The sequence below is a fragment of the Dama dama genome, chromosome X (genome assembly GCF_033118175.1).
Source record: "Dama dama isolate Ldn47 chromosome X, ASM3311817v1, whole genome shotgun sequence".
Taxonomy (NCBI): Eukaryota; Metazoa; Chordata; class Mammalia; order Artiodactyla; family Cervidae; genus Dama; species Dama dama.
Genome location: NC_083714.1, coordinates 164566065 through 164587384, shown reverse-complemented (window position 1 = coordinate 164587384; position 21320 = coordinate 164566065). Strand labels below are relative to the sequence as shown.

The following is a 21320-nucleotide window of genomic DNA, read 5'->3' as shown; positions in this document are numbered from 1 at the left end:
AAAGCCCGGCCTGGGCACTTAATACCTGTTTAATTATAATCATGAGGACGGGAGCTCCGGGCCGAGCGAGGAATTTGGACTTGCAGGAGCGGCGTTCACAAACGCGAGGAGCCTGGGGGAAGAACTCGCCGCAAGTGAGTGAAACAGTTTAACTTGACAATAATTCAGCTTGGGGGTGCTCATATTGTTATCTGGTCAAGGGAGAGACGGGGGAAACTTGAGTGTGAGTTTCATCAAATTCTCTGTTTCTCTCTCTCTCTCCAATTCTGTCTCTTCATCTGTCAGTCTCTGTCTTTCTCTCTCTCTCCATCTCACTGTGCCCTTCACATTTTCTGCAATGTTAAATGTGTGTAGATACGGGATCATCAATATATATTACTTTCTCTGGCTTCTTTCACCCAGCATAGTTATCTTTCAGTCCATAAATACTGTTATCTCTATGAATGGTTTGCTCCTTAAAAAAAAAATTGATAATCTTTTGAGTACTATGTATTCTAAGGATTTCTGGCCTCACCAGAGTTGATTGAGTCATTTGCCTGTGGGTGGACACGGGGTATCCAATCCTATTTTTCTGTAGTGGAGTTTATGTGTTTAGTAACTTTTTCAGGGGTGCTCTTGATGAAGGAGGTGACTTTGGCCACCTCTTTAAAGACTGCTGGAAGATAACGATGGTTTTATAAGACTGTATTTGTGTGTGATGTGTCAGGCTGCTTGAGGCTTCCTCGGTGGCTCAGACGGTAAAGAATCTGCCTGCGGGAGACCTGGGTTCGATCCCTGGGTCGGGAAGATCCCTTGGAGAAGGGAATGGCAACCCACTCCAGTATTCTTGCCTGGAGAATCCCAGGGACAGAGGAGCCTGGCGGGCTGCAGTCCACGGGGTCACACAGAGTCAGACACGACTGAGAGACTGACCCTTTCAGTTCGTCAGCTTCATGCATTTATAGATCTGAAGTCCAGTTGCCTCTTGCCCATGTACTTACCTTTAATAACATTCTACGTTAAAATCTGAAAAAAAAATACCAGGCTATGGGGGTGGGGTGGGGTGAGGAATACAGGCTTAGTTGGAGCAGCTTCTTGGTAGACAGGATCTTCTTGATGTTTCTTAAAATCTGGAGTTGATAAGCCCAGTATTTTGAGGCAATGGGCGTTCCCTTAAATCATGAAGACAACTTCCCTTCCTGTCTATTTAACAGATAGATTTTGTTCCTTGCCTGTTAGGAAGGACTTTGCAGGGGTGCATATGACCACCCATCGTAATTCTTTTTTTTTTTTTTTAATTACTTATTTATTTTCGGATACACTGGGTCTTTGAAGCTGCTCAGTTCAGTTCAGTCACTCAGTCGCGTCTGATTCTTTGCAGTCCCATGGACTGCAGCACGCCAGGCCTCCCTGTCCATCACCAACTCCCAGAGCTTACTCAAACTCATGTCCATCATGTGGGTGATGCCACCCAACCACCTCATCCTCTGTCGCCCCCTTCTCCTCCCGCCTTCAATCTTTCCCAGCATCAGGGTCTTTTCCAATGAAGTCAGCCGTTCGCATCAGGTGGCCAAAGGATTGGAGCTTCAGCTTCAACATCAGTCCTTCCAATGAACATTCAGGACTGATTTCCTTTAGGATGGACTGGTTGGATCTCCTTGCAGTCCAAGGGACTCTCAAGAGTCTTCTCCAACACCACCGTTCGAAGGCATCCATTCTTCGGAGATCCTTACTGGAGGTCAAAGATGACAAGATGGCCCTTGGAGTTGGACACACACACACACACACACACACACACAGATTTGACTCAGACACCTCACACTGCACGCTGGTCTTCAATTTACCAGGCTCGTGAAAAGTCTTTTAAACCCTGTGATCCCCAGGTCCCTCTCCCATAAAACAGAGTAGCTATCATTAGCCCCTCGAGGCGAGCCAGGTAAGGTATTTTGAGGACCCAGTGGGAAGCCGTGTGTAGCAATGCCTTGGGGTTGAGAAAACCCTATAAACTGTTTGGCGGAGTCATTAATCTTTACTACCTGTCATTTGGTCTGTGGGGTGGGTGCTCAGCTGACGGAAGAACCTCGTTGACGTGGGGAATTTAAAGCATCCCAAGGCAAGGGGATACCAGGCTGTATCACTCTTGGGACTCTCATAAAACGGTCCTAATTACGGCTGCTGCAGACACACTTCTGGGGGGAATGGACCTGGCCACCGTAACCCCCAGGTCTACACTGTTGCTCCTTGCGCTTTTCAAGGCGAGAGGCATGTGTGGTCCACCATGCTCAACCATCTTCCATCCTTCCTAGAAGACCACACAGTAGGTCTCAGACAAAGACTTCCTGGACGGCTGCCTGCTCGTGGGTGAGCTTTATTTTAGAGGCTCCAGATTGAAGGGTTTTGTTGCTGGTGTTACTTGAGAAAGTTCTTTTATTAACGTTTTTGTCTAGGAACCAGAGGGTGTCTCTCTCATCGTTTTATTGTGTGACATTCAGAAGGTGACTGAGCCTCGAAGGAAGTCGTTACTACTGACAGGTGAAGATTATTTAGAATGGAACTGAATATTTAAGTTAGAGGGCTTCCCTGCTGTGGTGCTGGAAAAGACTCTTGAGAGTCCCTTGGACTGCAGGGAGATCCAACCAGTCCATCCTAAAGGAGGTCAGTCCTTAATGTTCATTGGAAAGATGGATGCTGAAGCTCCAATCCTCTGGCCACCTGATGCGAAGAACTGACTCATTTGAAAAGACCCTGATGCTGGGAAAGATTGAAGGCGGGAGGAGAAGGGGACGGCAGAGGATGAGATGGTTGGGTGGCATCACCGACTCGATGGACATGAGTTTGGGCAACTCCAGGAGTTGGTGATGGACAGGGAGGCCTGGCGTGCTGTGGCCCATGGGGTCGCGAAGAGTCGGACACGACTGAGGGACTGAACTGATCTGAACTGGTAGCTCGGATGGTAAAGAATCTGCCTGCAATGAGGGAGACCCGGGTTCAATTGTTGGGTCGGGAAGATCCCCTGGAGAAGGACATGGCCACCCACTCTAGGATTCCTGCCTGGAGAATCCCATGGACAGAGACTGCTGGTGGCCTACAGTCATTGGGGTCACAAAGAGCCGGATACGACAGAGCGACTGAGCACACATATTTAAATTAGACCTGAATCTTTGTGCCCACATCCTCCCCCTTGCCATGAAACCTATAATTCAGAGTTGCAAATGAAAACCAGAAAGAAGCTAGACTACTTAAAAAAAAAAAAAAAAACTCATCTGCCCTCTTCAGGAAACTGCATAGACAATAGAATATTCTCTAATGAAAGTATATCTTTACTTCATCGTTAGTTATTCGAAAAATAAAAAAGATGTAGGGCTTAGAATGTTTAAAAAAAAAAATCAGTCACAGGAAAAATAAAATTCCTGGGTTAGATATCTAAGGGGAAGCAACGGCTTCTTCCAACAACCCAGGAGAGTGTGAACTGATTTAACATAGCTTTTCGTTCTCAAAGGTCTCATGACACTAGACGACAATTAATACAATCCTTAAAAATGCACATCAGACATTTTATTATAGTCCTTCATCTTGATTGCTCAGTCCCCTCAGAATGAAGGGTTTTTGTTATCGGACCTACGTAAAGGGTGGGAACTATGCCATCGGAATGACCCGCAAATGGAGGGATCGTGCATGATGTTGCCATGTTCTGTCTGTACCAACATCACCTGTGTGCAATTCAGTATAAAGAAGTCAGTGGTTGTTTTTTTTTTCCATCACCAAGTCGTGTGAGACTCTCTGAGATGCCAAGGACTGCAGCACGCCAGGCCTCCGTGTCCATCACCAACCCCCAGAGTTTGCTCAAACTCATGTCCGTCTAGTCAGTGATGCCATCCAACCATCTCACCCTCTGTCGTCCCCTTCTCCTCCCGCCTTCCATCTTTCCCAGCATCAGGGTCTTTTCATTGGGTCACTGTAAAAAAAAAAAAAAAAAAAAAGGCTCCTTTCCACTCTGGACCATAACCACCTAGTTATAAGAAAAACAACTGCTTTGCAGAAGTTCATCGCTTATTTGTTTCTTTTCTAGGTAACAGTAAGAAGCCATGAAACAGCTGTTCTGTGGCTGGTAAGTAGGAAAACTTATAAACCTTCGCTATTCTCTGTCTCTAGAGAGAAGGGTGCTTTGTCCGAGTCTTCCTCAATCCTGCGGATGTTTCGTCTGCTTATACATGATAAGCGCAATGGGGAGCGTGGTGGGTGCTACAGGGGTTGGTGGAGTCAAACAGAAGGGTTTTCTAAGGGGTTTCCCTGGTGGCTCAGTCAGTAAAATATCCACCTGCTAATGCAAGAGATGTGAGCCTGATCCCTGGAGAAGGAAATGGCAACCCACTCCAGCATTAAAGTGAAGTCCCTCAGTCGTGTCCGACTCTCTGCGACTCCGTGGACTGTAGCCCACCAGACTCCTCTGTCCATGGGGATTCTCCAGGGCAGAATACTGGAGTGGGTTGCCATTTCCTTCTCCAGGGGATCTTCCCCACCCAGGGATTGAACCCGGGTCTCCCGCATTGCAGGCAGATGCTTTACTGTCTGAGGGCAGCCCCAGTCTTCTTGCCTGAGAAATCCCATGGACAGAGGAGCCTGGATCGGCTGCAGTCAGTGGGGTTGCAAAGAGTTGGCCACGACTGAGCAGCTGAACACATGGGTGATTCCACAGTCCAGAATTTAGTAGCATGTATGGATGTGTTAGATTTCGTTTTTCAAACGTCAAAAGAATTCCTAGCACTTCTTATTATCTTTGGCAACTGAGCTCCCCCACCTGATTTGTTTTGCAGACATATTTTTCTGATGAAGGAAAAGGAAGAATTACGTTCTGTGCACACATGTAGTTCACCCTGAAAGACCAGTTTTTCATCATTTCTTCCTGGGCTCAGAGCCAAGAAGTTAGTACAGTCTCTGCTTTCCCATCTGTGTGGCTGAGAGCAAAATAATGAAGTTATAAAGTGTATTAAAACATACAGCTGAGCGTTAAAGAAAATCAAGCCTGATTAGCTGGCTATTTAACCTCTGATTTTCCATTTTGTTTATGCTAAGAAATTAAATTGTTAGGCATTTTTTTTAACCTCTCTTTTTATTTCAAGGGCCTCCTGTCACTAAAGCAGTTGAAAAATTATGAGGAATTTAATGTCACAGCGCATTTAAAAGTAATTTGTAAGCTGTAAGACCTTAGGGCTTCCCAGGTGGCGCTTGTGGTAAAGAATCTGCCTGCCAGTGCAGAAGATCCATGAGACTCGGGTTTGATCCCTGGGTGGGAAAGGTCCCCTGGAGGAGGAAATGGCAAGCCACTCCAGTGTTCTTGCCTGGAGAATCCCATGGACAGAGGAATCTGGTGGGCTACAGTCCACGGGGTCGCAGAGTCGGACCCGACTGAGTGCACACACAGGGACAGATCTGATTAACATAAATCATGATGTACAATGTTTTTGTGTGGTTTCTGAGCAAGCCAGCTCCAGGGACTCGGTGGAAATACCATTATTTCCTATTTATTTAGCTTTTGACCACACTTGCAGCTTGCAGGATCTCAGTTCCCCAACCAGCGGTTAAACCCAGGCCATGGCAGGGAAAGCCTGGAATCTTAACCAGTAAGCCAGCAGGTAACGCCCTATGAATTCCTAGTTTGCATGGGTGCTCAGTCGTGCCGACTCCGCGACCCCATGCAGTGTAGCCCCACTCCCACCCCGTCCCGGGCTCCTCTGTCCATGGGATTCTTCCATTCCAGTGGATTGCCATTCCCTTCTCTGGGGGATCTTTTTGACATAGGGACTGAACCCGGGTCTTCTGTGTTAGAGGCAGATTCTTTACCATCTGAGACCCACCAGGGAAGCCAGTCAGAACGCTGGAGTGGGTTTGCATTTCCTCCTCCCGGGGGATCTTCCCGACCCAGGGATCGAACCCACATCTCCAGCGTCTCCTACATTACGGGTGGATTTCTCTACCACTGAGCCACTGGGGAAGCCTCACTTCCTGTTTTAAGTTGCCTACAAAGCAAAATGGAACTGATGGTTTCTGGGTGGTTTGGAGGCTAATTACTTTACAATATTGTAGTGGTTTTTGCCATACATGGAGATGAATCAGCCATGGGTGGACATGTGTTCCCCATCCTCAACCCCCCTCCCACCACCCTCCCCATCAGTTGCTTCTGTTTGAGTTTTTTCCTTTTTTCTTTTCCACGCCTTCCAGGCGCTGCTGGCTGTCAGCGTCCCTGTGGTGCTTCTTTGGGAGCCTTCAGGGAACATTCATCACCAGGAACTCGAGACCCAACATTGTCCTGTTCATGGCGGACGACCTTGGGGTGGGAGATTTATGCTGCTACGGTAACAACTCAGTGAGGTAGAGAAACCGTCAATAAATCAATAAACAAAAGGAACAGAAAAGGCAAAAAAAAAAATAAAGGGGGAAATTCCCTGTGGATGGTAGTGGCCTGCCAGCCATGTCTCTTGTCTTGGGGGAGAATGACTTTTAGGGAGCAGTTTTCAAACACAACAGCAGAAGGCTTTGCCTTAGGAAAGCTGCAAGCCATCAGGAGAGCGTTTGGCTTCATTGGCAGCTTTGTGTGGGGGCTTCCCGGGTGGGCGCTAGTGGTAAAGAACCCACCTGCCCATGCAGGAGACCCGGGTTCGATCCCTGGGTCGGGAAGATGCCCCTGGAGGAAGACATGGCAACCCACTCCAGTATTCTTGCCTGGAGAATCCCACGGACAGGGAGCCTGGCGGGGCTACAGTCCACAGGGTCCCCGAGAGTCAGACACGACTGAGCCGCTAACGCACTTTCGCTTTTGACCTGATTGTATCTGACGATGCTCTGTGATGGACTGTCATCATCTTGCCTGGAGACGCGTGGCTTGGCCCTCTGGTTCCCATCTGTGTCTATCCAAGGATGGAGTAGATTGCTGGATTGATGTGTAAAAAAAGGACGTCTTTCAGGTGGACTGGAAACAGTCATGTTGACTTCCCAGACAGGATGCCTTATGAATCTTGCTCGCTTTGGGCGGGGGGAGGGGGGGAGGGAATCACAAACTCACCTGCCGACTTCTCCGTCTGTCTGCAGCACGCCGAACATCGACCGGCTGGCCAGCGAGGGCGTGAGGCTCACCCATCACTTGGCGGCCGCCTCTATGTGTACCCCGAGCAGGGCCGCCTTCCTGACCGGCCGCTACCCTGTCAGATCAGGTGGGGCACGGGAAACGGACAGCTGCAGGTCTTTCTTTAAAAAAAATGGTCTTTATTTGTTTAGCGTTTGATTGCTCCAAGTCTTAGTGGCAGCAAGCGGGATCTTGCATCTTCCCTGCGGCATGCGGGGTCTTTTCATTGCGACATGTGAACTGTTCTGTCCCGTGGGATCCAGTTCCCTGACCAAGGGTCGAACCTGTGACCCTCCCCCTGCCCCCCGCACGGGGGAAACATGGAGTCTTAGCCACTGGACCGCCAGGGAGGTCTCCTGCAACTCCTCATGCAAACTCTCCAAAGGTCACTTGGAAATGTTAAAAATCTAAATTCACATGGGAGTTGTGTTGCTATAGCTGGACATGTGAAAGAGGTGTGTGTCTTGCCCAGGGGCCACCAAGCCTGCTTACCTGTGTGCATATGGTGACATGGTTTGATCCCCTGGTGTGCAACTCCCAGGCTACCTTGAACGTGCCCTTTTCCAGAAACTCGTAGTAAGACCCCCAGGAGGCTCCTTGTCTCTGAAAGCTAGCAGAGATTTTTTTTTTTTTTAAAGAAAAGTGGGTTTTCATAGTTTTCAGGAGAGGAGATGTGTCCAGTCGCTGGGGACGAGATAGGAACATCAGAAGGACCAGTTGAGAAGAAAGTCTGGCAGAGAAAATGGAAAGGAAATGATGGATTCCTTTTGCTGAGTTCTCAGTCTTCCCTGCCTCACATCCCTCCCCTCCCTCCCCCATCACAGTTTCAACATGTAGACTTAAGCAAGTTGAGGGTCATGATCCCAACTTAAATATTTTTTTTTGCATCATTAGTTTGGAATTGGGGGGCTTCCCCGGTGGCTCAGTGGGTAAAGAATCTGCCCGGCAGCGTAGGAGACACAGGAGATGCGAGTTCGATCCCTGGGTGGGGAAGATTCCCCTGGAGGAGGGCATGGCCACCCACTCCCAGGATTCTTGCCTGGAGAATCCCAGGGGCAGAGGAGCCTGGTGGGCCTCAGTCCGTCGGGTCGCCATGATGAGACTGCGGTCCTCACCTGCTGTCCGCCTTCTGTGAACGTAGGAATGGCGTCCTCCTCCAACCTGAATCGTGACGTGGTCTGGCTCGGAGGGTCGGGCGGGCTGCCTCCCAACGAGACGACGTTCGCCAAGCTGCTGCAGCATCGAGGTTACCACACGGGACTCATAGGTATGGGCCTTGACCGTTGAAACGTGCTTGTTCGGGTTCCCTTTCCCAGTGGTCATCCCTCTCAGGGAGGTTGGCTGAGTACACGGTAGTTGACGTCTCTTTGACATGATACACGGTGGGAAAGGAATTTAAGACACAATTTTAAGGGCCTTTGGTATTGAGAACCAAGTGTGCCAAGGATCTCAAGAAGGCAAAGTAAGTATGCTGATCGTTCGTTGCTCCTGAAACGGAATAGTTTATAGAAAGGGTGCTACTCCTGTGATAACACGGGTAGCACTGTTTAAGGGTGTCCCCTTGAACTTGAGAACGGAAGGCTGGAGTGGTGATCCAAATTCAGGCAATACTTGGTCTGTTGACTTAGGTCGCCTGACATTCTATACCCTCATGGGGGCTGTGTGATGAGTGAGACAGCATTCCCCCCAAGGAACTTCATCCTGAAGAATTCTGGTCTGATGAGTGATTCCTCTAAGATGAGACTCTGTGAGCCAAGAATTAGGAGAGAGGCTACTTGCTTCGGGGTGTGTGTGTGTGTGTGTGTGTGTGTGTGTGTGTGTGTGTGTGTGAGTTGCTCAGTCGTGTCCGACTCTTTGCGACCCCGTGGACTGTAGCCCGCCAGGCTCCTCTGTCCATGGGATTCTCCAGGCAAGAACTGGAGCGGGTTGCCATTTCCTCTTCCAGGGGATTTTTCCGACCCAGGGATCAAACCCAGGTGTCCTGCCTTGCAGGTGGATTCTTTACCGTCTGAGCCCCCAACGAAGCCTGCTAGCTTGGTATAGCCACTGCTTTTAGGATTCTCAGCGTGAAGTGTAAGACTGTTAAGTCATCAGAGATATTCTTTTAAAAAAAAGGAATGACTTTGCATCCTCCATAAATGACCAAGAGGTAGTTCATTCCTGTGAAATTCTTGGTAGCATCCCGTAAATGGAGTTTTCTAAAGCATCTTTCAGGAACACTCTCGGGCACCTCCAAATCTGGGTTCAAATTCACGTCTGCCGTAACCAAGTAATGAATGAGATGTCAGGCTGATTAATAAATCTAGATGATGAATCTTCTCCCTGGTAGTAAAAGCTTCCCTGATGACTCCGGGGTAAAGAATCTTCCTGCCAATGCAGGAGACTAGGGGCTCGATCCCTCGGTTCGGGAAGATCCCCTGGACGGGGCAACCGCAACCCGCTCCAGGATTCTTCCCTGGAGAATCCTCATGGACAGAGGAGCCTGGCGGGGCTACAGTCCACGGGGGTCGCAACGAGTCGGACACAGCAGACCACAGTGGCACGGAACACAAGAAGATGCTCCCTCCACCGTAACTTCCTTTTTTTAAATTAAATTATTTCTTTTAATTATTTAATTACAATATTACGGGGGTTCTTCCCATATGTTGGGATGAATCCGCCCTGGGCGTCCACGTGTCCGCCGGAACTTTATGCTGAGGGCGACGCCCCTCCTAGAAAGGGATGGATGCCGCTGTTGCCATGGCAACGTCTCCGCGTCTCCTCCACCTCCCAGGGAAGTGGCACCAGGGTCTCAGCTGTGCATCCCGCGACGACCACTGCTACCACCCGCTCAACCATGGCTTCGACTACTTCTACGGGATGCCGTTCGAGCTCCTGAGCGACTGCCAGGCGTTCCACACGCCCGAGCTGCACCGCCGGCTGAGGGTCCGCCTCTGGGTGTCCACGGTGGTGCTGGCCGTCATCCCCCTGCTCCTGCTCGTCCCCACCTGCGCCCGCTGGTTCCCGGTCCCCTGGCCGGTGATCCTGGCCTTCGCCCTGCTGGCCCTCCTGTTCTTCGCGTCCTGGTTCTCCAGCTACGGCTTCACGCGCCGCTGGAACTGCGTGCTCATGCGGAACCACGAGATCCTTCAGCAGCCGGTCAGGCTGGAGAGGCTCACCTCGCTCATGCTCAAGGAGGCGCTGGCCTTCATCGACAGGTACCCCGGCTCTTTCTGGCTCGGGGCCCACCCCCTACCCCCTCATCCCCCCACCACCACCCCCCCCCCACCCGAGTCAGAGACTTGCGATTTTTTTTTCCCAGAGAAGTTGGGTGATCGGCACTTTGAGTGTGTGTGTGTGTGATATTTGTGATACACTAAACTCTCTCCTTAAAATAAGTAAGAGTGTTAACTTTCTTTTTTTTTTAAATAGATGCTTTAAAAAACATTGTATTGATTTATTTGACACTGTGCTGGGTTTTCCTTGTTAATGTGGGTGGGCTTCCCAGGTGGCGCTTAATTGGTAAAGAATCTGCCTGCCAAGGTAAGAGACCCAAGTTTGGTCGCTGGGTCGGGAAAATCCCCTGGAGGAGGGCATGGCGACCCACTCCACTATTCTTGCCTGGAGAATCCCAGACGAGCCTGGTGGGCTACAGTCCATGGGGTCGCAAAGAGTCAGACAGGGCCAAGTGACTAATGCTTCTTTATACCACTGGATCACCAGGGAAGCCCAAGTGTTAAATGTCCTGCAAAATTTGAACACTGAAAAGGGAAAGAAATATCTTTAGCTCCCTTAAAAAAAAATAATTACTCTATTTTAATCAATACAGTTTCTTATTTGTATACCCCCTTAGGTATAAGCGTGGACCATTCCTGCTCTTCATCTCCTTTCTGCATGTCCACACGCCTCTGATCACCAAGGAGAAATTCGTCGGGCACAGTAAATTCGGCTTGTATGGTGACAACGTAGAAGAGATGGATTGGATGGTGGGTAGGTGATCACTCTCTGGTTTTGAAGCATCTTACTTACAGACTAGAGGAAAGCGAGTCTCCATGAACGGCATCAAATAAGGTACAACCCCCTGCATGTTTTGGGAAATGGATGCGTATTTGTTGTGCTGAATTATATGAGAAGCTGGCTCTAGATGCAGTGAAATTTTCCAAGGAAAGAGCCACGATTTATGAAATACAGGTTCTCTGGTCTTTTAAAGAGAACCACTTTCTCGAAAAACTCATTCGGGGGACAAATAACGTTGCGCTGTAGAGCTGACTCACTGGAAGAGACCCTGATGCTGAGAAGAAATATATAATGTTTGTGTTTATGTATTATATACTGTCTTGTCTCATATCTCCTGCTTGTGCTAAGTCATGTCTGACTGTTTGTGACACCGTGGACCACAGCCCACCAGGCTCCTTGGTCCATGGAATTCTCCAGGCAAGAATACTAGAGTGGGTTGCCATTTCCTTCTCCAGGGGATCTTCTTGACCCAGGGATGGAACCTGAGACTCCTGCATTGGCAGGTGGATTCTTTAGCACTGAGCCACCAGGGAAGCCCTATATATAAGATATAGTATATAATGCTCAGAATATTATCAAAATTATATGGCATAATTATATAAATATATTTGCACATAAATGATATATTACAAACCATCTATATGGTTTATTGAGGGCTTTGCTGGTGGTTCGGATGGTAAAGAATTCACCTGCAATTCTGGAGACCCAGGCTTGATCCCTGGGTCGGGAAGATCCCCTGGAGAAGGAAATGGCAACCCACTACAGTATTCCTGCCTGGAGAATTCCATATGACAAGTCATTAGAATAATTAATTTAGTGCATTATGAAATATAAAATGTCTTATATTTATTGTATAATAAAGTTATATAATCTATATTATATATTTAAATAGAGTTTATATTTACATATAAACATTAACTTTTTATATATTACAGCCTTCATTATACATTACTTACCATTGGTGATTTAACATGCTATAACATATAAACCTTTTATACTCTTATAGGGCTTCCCTCATACCTCAGTTGGTAAAGAATCTGCCTGCAATGCAGGAGACCTGGGTTCGAAGATCGCCTGGAGATGGAAATGGCAACCCACTCCAGTGTTCTTACCTGGAGAATCCCATGGACAAGAAGCCTGCCAGGTTACAGTCCTTGGGGTCGCACAAGTCAGACACCACTTAGCAACTAAACCACCACCACTATACTTATTATATAATAATACATATCATCTTCTTATATATTGGTATTAAATATATATTTAGCATAAATCCATTATGTTTCATATATATATTGTGAATATTTAATAAATAATTATATATAAATATCATATGCTGTATCATATATATGGTATATTACAAATATATATATATATCATATATATGGTATATATGGTATATTACATATATAATATGATATATATGGTGTATTACATATGATTGTATATTACGTATATATGGTATATTACAAACATATATCATATATATGGTACATTATATATATATACATGGTATATATGGTATATCACGTATAATGGTCTATTACATATATATGGTATATTATGATAGTATACAGATCTACTATATTACACATAGTATATATATCCTATGTATATATGTGTGTGTTAGTTGCTCAGTCGTGTCCGAGTCTCTGCGACCCCATGGACTGTAGCCCGCCAGGCTCCTCTGTCCATGGGATGCTCCAGGCAAGAATCCTAGAGTGGGTTGCCATTTCCTTCTCTATGTATATATGAGTGTCTACAATGGTGATTTAGTCCCTATTATACAACAGAAAGTAGGATAACATTTATAGCATTACATGGAAACATGTTATATGGTTACCATAAACCACATAGCCTTACACGCACCATACTAGACACGCACCAGAAGACCCTCGGTCCACGCTGAAACGTGACAGATTCCGTCTCCCGCCTCCACCAGGGAAGATCCTGGAGGCCCTGGACCGGGAGCGCCTGGCCAACCACACGCTGGTCTACTTCACCTCGGACAACGGGGGCCGCCTGGAGGCACAGGACCGCAGCGGGCAGCTGGGCGGCTGGAACGGGCGCTACAGAGGTGACGTGGGCCGGGTGGGCGTGGGCCCCATGCGGCGCCGGGGTGGGACCCGCCTGGATTTGTGCCTGCGAGCTCGGTCACTTCTGTCGTCTTTGACCCTTGAGTCTCAGCATCTCTGCAATGCCCAGTCCCCCATACACCAAAATCTCTCCGCTTCTAAGAGATTTAATCTATGGAGCCTTCCTCTCTTTGCGACCTCAGGAACGGTAGCCCACCAAGGCTCCTCTGTCCATGAGATTCTCCAGGCAGGAACACTGGAGTGGGTTGCCATTCCCTCCTCCAGGGAGCTGGTGATGGACAGGGAGGCCTGGCGTGCTGTGATTCATGGGGTCGCAAAGAGTTGGCCACGACTGAGCAACTGAACTGAACTGAACTGCATTTGTCCTAGATGCTAGAAGTCCGCAGCTGGAGTTTTTGAGTCTTGAAAGCAAGAACTTGGCCTCAGTGTTCTTTGTATCTCTCTGTGAATATATTTTATTGGTTTGTTGTTGTTCAGTGGCTACGTCATATCCAACTCTTTGCGAGAAGGGCCTGGCAACCCACTGCTGTATTCTTGCCTGGAGAATTCCATGGACAGAGGAGCCTGGCGGGCTACCGTCCATGGGGTCGCAAAATAGAGGAATGCTCCGTAGATTAAATCTTTTAGAAGCAAAGAGATTGCGGAGTCTGGAGACTGGATGTTGAAGAGATGCTGAGATTCAGAACTGAACTGGGTTTGGGAAAAGAGTCCAAGTGTTTTCTGAATGTCGAGTTTTAAGCCAGCCTTTCCCACTCTCCTCTTTCACTTTCATCAAGATGCTCTTTAGTTCCTCTTCACTTTCTGCCATAAGGGTGGTGTCATCTGCGTATCCGAGGTTATTGATATCTTCTCCCGGCGATCTTGATTCCAGTGTGTCACTGGCATGGCCGTGGCGATTTTCAGATACACAGAGAATGAGTCCGTGGGGGTGAATCCCCCTTCGGTTTTTCATCTTTGGTTTCAGGAGGCAGAGGCATGGGCGGATGGGAAGGAGGCATCCGGGTGCCTGGAATTTTCCGGTGGCCAACAGTCCTGGAGGCGGGGAAGGTCATTGACGAACCTACAAGCCTCATGGACATTTTCCCGACACTGTCTTACATTGGAGGAGGCATTCTACCACCGGGCAGGTACGAAAGCATGCTTGCCCTTCATCGAGGGAGCCTCCAGGCTCCTGTGTCCATGGGGATTCTCCAGGCAAGAATACTGGGGTGGGTTGCCATTTCCTCCTCCAGGAGGTCTTCCCGACCCACGGATGGAACCCAGGTCTCCTGCATTGCAGGCAGATTCTTTACCATCTGAGCCAGCAGGGAAGCCCTGCAGCATCTAGACCATTAAGTAAATATTTGCTAAGTGAATTCCCAAGTAAAAGTAGGTACATGTCAACCTATATGTGATGAATGTTGCTGCATTTCTCTATGGGTTTTAAAAATTAATAAGTGAAGTAGGAGTATCTACCCAATGGGCATGAATCTGAGCAAACTCTAGGAGATACTGGAGAACAGAGGAACCTGGCGGGATGCATTCCATGGGGTCGCAAAGAGACACGACTCAGTGACTGAACAATAGCAGTGATTCATCAGTGGGGCTGTCTGTTCATTCCACACCGAGTTTCTGTTGAATCAAATGAGTGTTGTTGTCCATCGCTCAGTTGTGTCCGTCTCTTTGCGACCGCATGGACTGTAGCTCACCAGACTTCCCTGTCCTTCACCATCTCCTGGAGCTTGCTCAAACTCATGTCTGCTGAGTCAGTGATGCCATCCAACCTTCTCATCCTCTGTCATCCGCTTCTCCTCCCGCCTTCAGTCTTCTCCAGCATCAGGGTCTTTTCCAATGAGTCAGCTCTCCGCATCGGTGGTCAAAGTATTGGAGCTTCAGCTTCAGCCTCAGTCCTTCCAATGAATATTCAGGACGGATTTCCTTTAGGATGGCCTGGTTGGATCTCCTTGCAGTCCCAGGGACTCTCGAGAGTCTTCTCCAACACCACCGTTCAAAAGCATCCATTCTTGGGCACTCAGCCTTCTTTACGGTCCAACTCTCACATCCATACATGACTCCTGGAAAAAACCATAGCTCTGACTACGAGTGCAAAGAGCTCACTTGTCTAATCGATGGGACTCGAAAATAGTGTCTGACCAGTGACCAGAGCCTTAGTTCCTGTTCACCCCTCCCATTGTCTTAGAAAATGTGTGACGCGTTACTCTTCCTCTTCGTCTTTATTATTTATGAAATAAATGAAAATGCATGTTGAGTTTTCAAAGGGGCTTTTCCTTGTCCTTCTCCGCTCCTCCCCGCTCCTCCCCGCTCCTCCCACCTCCCCTTCCTGCCCTTCGTCCTCCGCCTTCCGCTTCCGCTTCGCTTCCGCTTCCGCTTCTTTTTCTTGATCTTCCGCTTGCTTGTCTCTCTCTGGCGCCTCCCCTTCTGTCGTAAAAACGCGGAGACCTGACCACGCCTCCCTCACCGCTCTCCGCCGTCGCGCCTTCTCTCCCCAGAGTGATTGACGGCCGGAACCTCATGCCGCTGTTGGAAGGCAGGGTCTCCCGCTCCGAGCACGAGTTCCTCTTCCACTACTGCGGGGTCTCCCTGCACACGGCCAGGTGGTATCAGAAGGACTGTGAGTATGAGGGGGACCGACACGTGGGGACACGGCCAGGACACCTCCTGGTCTCTTTCGTCTCCTGGGAGAGGGCACACTCCCTGCAGTGAGTACCCCCTTGTCACGGTGGTTCTCCGTCCTGCAGAAAGGGACCTAAACACGGCTGTTCCTTATGGTAGAAATCACAGTAGGATTTTAGAGGGATGTCTGTGCGTCTGTGTCCCTAAACTCTTGTGCATAATTCTGACAACGGGAGAAAGAAGGCCAGGCAGAGACAGAATAGGAATTCCCGTAACAGAGGACACTTGAGATAATAATTAGCCACAAAATCTGACGTCTTCCGTCTAACCCAGACATCAGTCACGAACTGCCACCTTCTGAGTCGTTGCCTGAGTTACACGTTTACTCTGGTAAATTCACACAAACAGACACAAGTGGACAAACGGCATCGACTTCCTCACACCTGTGAAAAAGAAGCTCTTTCAGAGACATTCCAGATTTTTGACTGGATTTGGCGATTTGCTGAAAAGACATCGATGTTTGCACGTATGATCCATCCTTCGTGGTGTGATCTGTTCTTTTTATCAGTGTGGATGAGTCTTACATGTAAAATAAAAACAAAGAGGAATGTATTCCTTGTAGATGATGTATCAGTTAGAGTTAGTTCAGTGGTAAGGAATAAGAGAAAACACCCTCGGCCCCTGAGGAATAAAAGCCTTCCAAATTTAACCAGCGAGGGTTAAACAAGTAGAATTTGACTCATTTTTTCTTGATAAGGATTCTAGAAATGAGGAGCAGAGGGCTGATACAGTGTTCAAGGCCATTATCAGGGACCTGTAGTGGTTTTTTCTGTTCCCATTAAACCACTTCTGTCATGTCAGCTTCCATGCATCATGTTTCTGACCCCATGGCTGCAAAATGGCTGCTGCTCCTCCAGGCATCACATTTATGCTTCACCCAAGAAGTAGAGAGAATAGCAAAAGAGGTGAAGGATTCAGCCAGGGGATTTAGTCTACTTTAATTTGAAAAGCATAGCTTTTCCACAAGAGCCTAACAGAGGACTTCCGTAGAAGTCTGGTTGATCAGAGATTGGGTTGTGGGTATGTTTTCTGTTTGAAACCGACCTCTGGAAATGGAATTGCTAAGCAATGACATGAAAGACAGAGAGAGAGAGAGAGAGCAAAGAAGGGAGGGAGGGAAGGAGAGGAGATAGGTGACAGATAAATAGATATATAGATGTATGATAGAATAGAGAGTTGGATAGATAGATGATAGAAAAGAAGAAAAAGAGGAAGGGAAGACAGAGAAAGAGGAGGGAAGAAGATGGAGGAAAAAAGAAAGGAAGGAAGAGAGAGAAAGAACGGGAGAAGGAAAGAAGAAAGAATAAGGAAGGATTGATCTTGCCAAATGACTTTTGCCAATTTAAGATCTGCAAATGGTATTTAGCCTTAGAAACTTTTGCGTTTGCCCATGCCAAGTCGAACTGAGTTAGTTTGAATGATCATTTCTATGATGAAATCAGCCATTCAGGTCATAACTATTGTCTCCCAAGGCTCTCAGGGTGATAGAAAAAAAAAAGTCTTCACGTTGCCTGTGAAATTGTGCATCGTTCTTGCAGTCGAAGAAATACAACCCTGCTAATGTAATTCTGTGTGCAGAAGATTTTCAGTTATTAGCAAAAGCATTTGCTATAAATATATATAATTTTATTGGAGCGTAATTGCTTTGTAATTTTATGTTAGTTTCTGCTATATGTTTACATATGTCTCTTCCCTCTTAAGCCTTCCTCCTTCCTTAGGTCATCACAGAGCCCCGAGCTAAGCTCCCTATGCTATATAGCAACTTGCCACTAGCTATTGATCTTTAATGAAAAAAAAAAAAAATCCTAAAATAATAACAAAGACAGCGTCTCAGTGGGGCTCTGTCTTCCAGGTGCAACCGTGTGGAAGGTGCATTTCGTGACGCCCAAGTTCTCCCCTGAGGGGGCGGGCGCCTGCTACGGGAGTGGAGTCTGTCCGTGTTCGGGCGATGTCACCTACCACGACCCTCCCCTGCTCTTCGACATCTCCAGAGACCCTTCCGAGTCGAGGCCTCTCAACCCCGACAACGAAGCCTCGTTTGACTCCGTGGTGAAGAAGGTGGAAGCGGCCGTCAGACGGCACCGTGGGACGCTCACGCCGGTCCCTCAACAGCTGTCCACGTTCAACACCCTCTGGAAGCCGTGGCTGCAGCCCTGCTGTGGGACCTTCCCTTTCTGCGGCTGCGACAGGGCGGACGACATCGTGTCCGCCGCGTGGTGAGCAGAGAGGGGCTGCTTCTTACCAACCAGCAACACGCGGTTACCACGGAGCTCTCAGCTGGCCCATTCAGTCCTCTGGGGATCAGACACGATGCCCTCTGTCATGTTCCTTTTAAATCCTCAGATTCTAGATCTTTCCTCAAGTCACATCCAGCAGCATGGTGAAACAAAAGCAGATCCGTATACCCGTGAAACTATGGAGCATTCATTTTACTTTTTTTGGTATGACTGTGTCCTTGTTCAAGGAAGAAGACAGATCAAGAGGACCTTCTGCAGAACCACAAGAATCTCGATGATACCTTCCACAAAAAATTATTAGAAGCAGCCCTTTCGATGTCACTGTTTTAACTTTCACAGTGTTGTTAGAAATGTCTTCATCCAGATCCTAAACCCAGAGACACTGCTTTTGTATCCGAGCTTACACGAATTTGGCAAGTTTCTTGTTCTTGTTCTGCATCACGGAGACCATGAAAATTCTCAAAATAGGCCGAGAAGTCACACAGCTACAGTAACGCCATGATAGTGTGGATATGTGTTTTTAAAACACTTCACAAAACTTAGAAGAGGCAAGTAGTCTCAGCTCTGTTTCCACATGAGGAAAGTGATTTTTGTCATATTTAAGTAACCACACGAGATTGTATAAATGTTACGGCAAAAGAGTATTTAAGTTATATTTCTTTTCAAAACACACTGCAAATATGATAGCATCAGATAGTAAAGTCTTGTCTGTTTCCCTTGGCTTTTCTTCATCCTACTGGGAGAGTAGGTAAGTCCTTGCCTTTAAGGCATTGTGCTGTTCAGTCACTGAGTCATGTCTGACTCTTGGCCATACCCATGGACTCGAGCACACCAGGCTTCCCTGTCACTCACCATCTCCCGGAACTTGCTCCAACTCATGTCCAAAGAGTCCGTGATGCTATCTAGCCATCTCATCTTCAACAGCCTCCTTCTCCTCCTGTCCTCAATCTTTCCCAGCATCAGGGTCTTTTCCAGTGACTTGACTCTTCCCATCAGGTGGCCAGAGTATTTTGGAGCTTCAGCTTCAGCATCAGTCCTTCCAGTGAACATTCACAGCTGATTTCCTTTAATGATGTATCATATAATAAATACAGATATTTACAGATAAAAACTGTTTTACCAGTGTTACTAAGCATATTCATTGCAATAAATTGAGTGTAATGTGAAATTCAATCTCATCCATGTTAAAAAAAAGGAATCGGAGTATGTTCTTACATAGTCATAATTTTGAATAGGATCTTTTCCACTGTTTAATTTTCTATTTAACAGTGTAGCAGCTCCAGAGAATTTTCTCCAAGTACTTTCACCTTAAATTCTTTTTTTTTTTTAGTTTTTAATTAATTAGTTTATTTATTTTACTTTACAACATTGTATTGGTTTTGCCATACATTGACTTGAATCCGCCATGGGTGTCCATGTGTTCCCCATCCTAACACATCCCACCTCCCTCCCCATCCCATCCCTCGGGGTCATCCCAGTGCACCAGCCCCGGGCATCCTGTCTCATGCGTCGAACCTGGACTGGTGATTCGTTTCTTAATTATGCTTTTTAAACAAAGTTTAAATTAAAAGGTAAAATCTGAAAGAAAGGAGAGGTTTCTGAGGCAAAATCTGGGCAAAACTCGGGGATTCTGAGACAAAAATCTGAGAGAAGCCAGAGGGTTTGGAGGCAAAATCTGACAGAAAGAAGGATCTCCTGAGGTAAAATCTGACAGAAAGAAGACACTTCTGAGGTAAAATCTTACAGAAAGACAGTCTTTCTGAAGCAAAAATATGATGAAAAGTAGTACCTCCTGAGGTAAACCTGACACAAACGTGAGTTCCTGAGCCTAAATCTGACAGTAACTAGGGCATCCTGAGTTACATGTTTCATAAACAAACCTTCTGGTCCTGAGGCAAAATCTGACAGAATCCTTGCGGTCCTGACACAAAATCTCACAGAAACTAGGGGCTCCCGAGGCAAAAACTGATGGACAAAAAAAGTAGATGGATCTGAGGCAAATCTCACCAACACTAGAGGGTCGTGAGGTAAAATCCTCACCAGAACTAAAGGGTCTAAGATGAAATCTCACGTTAGGTGGGGGTTTTGAGTCAAATCTGAGAGAAAGTAGGGCTTTCAGAGAGAAATATGGCAGAAACTAGGGGGTTCTTTGTTAAAATCTGACACGTCTTAGCAACTAACACTTTTTGGGCTTCCCTAATGGCCCATACTGTTAATCAATCTGCTTGCAACGCTGGAGACCTTTGTTCAATTCCTTCAGTTCAGTTCAGTTCAGTTCAGTCACTCAGTCGTGTCCGACTCTTTGCGACCCCGTGGACTGCAGCACGCCAGGCCTCCCTGTCCATCACCAACTCCCGGGATTTACTCAAACTCATGTCCATGGAGTCAGTGATGCCATCCAACCATCTCATCCTGTATTGCCCCCTTCTCCTCCCACCTTCAGTCTTTCCCAGCATCTGGGTCTTTTCCAATGAGTCAGGAAGACCAAGTCAGGAATTGACCAAGTCAGTTCCTTGGTCAGGAAGAATTCTTGGAGAATGAAAAGACACTCCTCTCCAGTATTCTTGCCTAGAGAATCCCATGGACAGAACAGACTAGCCACTAATGGCCATGGGGCACAATGAGTCAGACTCGACTGAAGTGACTTAGGACATACTCTGTAGGACGGGGAACTCTACTCAGTTCTTTGTAATGATATGTATGAAAAAGAATCAAAAAGAGAAATGTATATATTCAGTTTAGTGTACACCAGGAAGAACCTGTTTGTTCATCTGCTTGCATTGTGGGAGACCTGAGTTCAGTCCCTGAGTGGGGAAAATCTCCTGGTGAAGGGATTGGCAACCCACTCCAGTATTCTTGCCTGGAGAATCCCATGGACAGAGAAGCCCAGTGGATTTCAGTCCCAGAGTTGGACACAACTGAGCGACTAACACTCACTCTCACTGAAGGTATCATAACATTGTAAATCAAGTAAGTCTAAGTGAAAGTTGCTCAGTCGTGTCCAACTCTTTGTGACCCCCATGGACTATACAGTCCACGGAATTCTCCAGGCCAGAGTACTGAAGTGGGTAGTGGCCTTTCCCTTCTCCAGGGGACCTTCCCAACTCAGGGATCAAACCCAGGTCTCCCGCATTACAGGTGATTTCTTTACCCCTGAGCCACCGAGGAAGCCAACTCTACTCCAATACGAATTTTAAAAATTTTAAGTGGGAGGTATATCAC

The 21320-nt window shown here is 47.3% G+C and overlaps 1 protein-coding gene across 6 annotated transcripts in view; it reads left to right on the top strand.

The window, feature by feature from the left end:
• The window catches only part of ARSH (arylsulfatase family member H), a 50448-nt gene extending 29512 nt beyond the window's left edge, over positions 1–20936 (top strand). For 3 of the 6 annotated variants that reach the window (XM_061136759.1, XM_061136760.1, XM_061136762.1), the window contains 10 exons: positions 4049–4087; positions 6199–6348; positions 7066–7187; positions 8241–8366; positions 9873–10296; positions 10932–11068; positions 13035–13169; positions 14153–14315; positions 15678–15799; positions 17714–20936. In XM_061136759.1, the coding sequence (XP_060992742.1) occupies positions 4065–4087; positions 6199–6348; positions 7066–7187; positions 8241–8366; positions 9873–10296; positions 10932–11068; positions 13035–13169; positions 14153–14315; positions 15678–15799; positions 17714–18081 (1770 nt within the window). In that variant the 5' untranslated portion in view covers positions 4049–4064 and the 3' untranslated portion in view covers positions 18082–20936. Of the gene's footprint in view, positions 1–108; positions 135–4048; positions 4088–6198; positions 6349–7065; positions 7188–8240; positions 8367–9872; positions 10297–10931; positions 11069–13034; positions 13170–14152; positions 14316–15677 lie in introns of those variants that run through there. The other 3 variants (XM_061136761.1, XR_009691994.1, XM_061136763.1) reach the window with 3 other exon arrangements.
• The last annotated feature ends 384 nt before the right edge of the window (positions 20937–21320 follow it).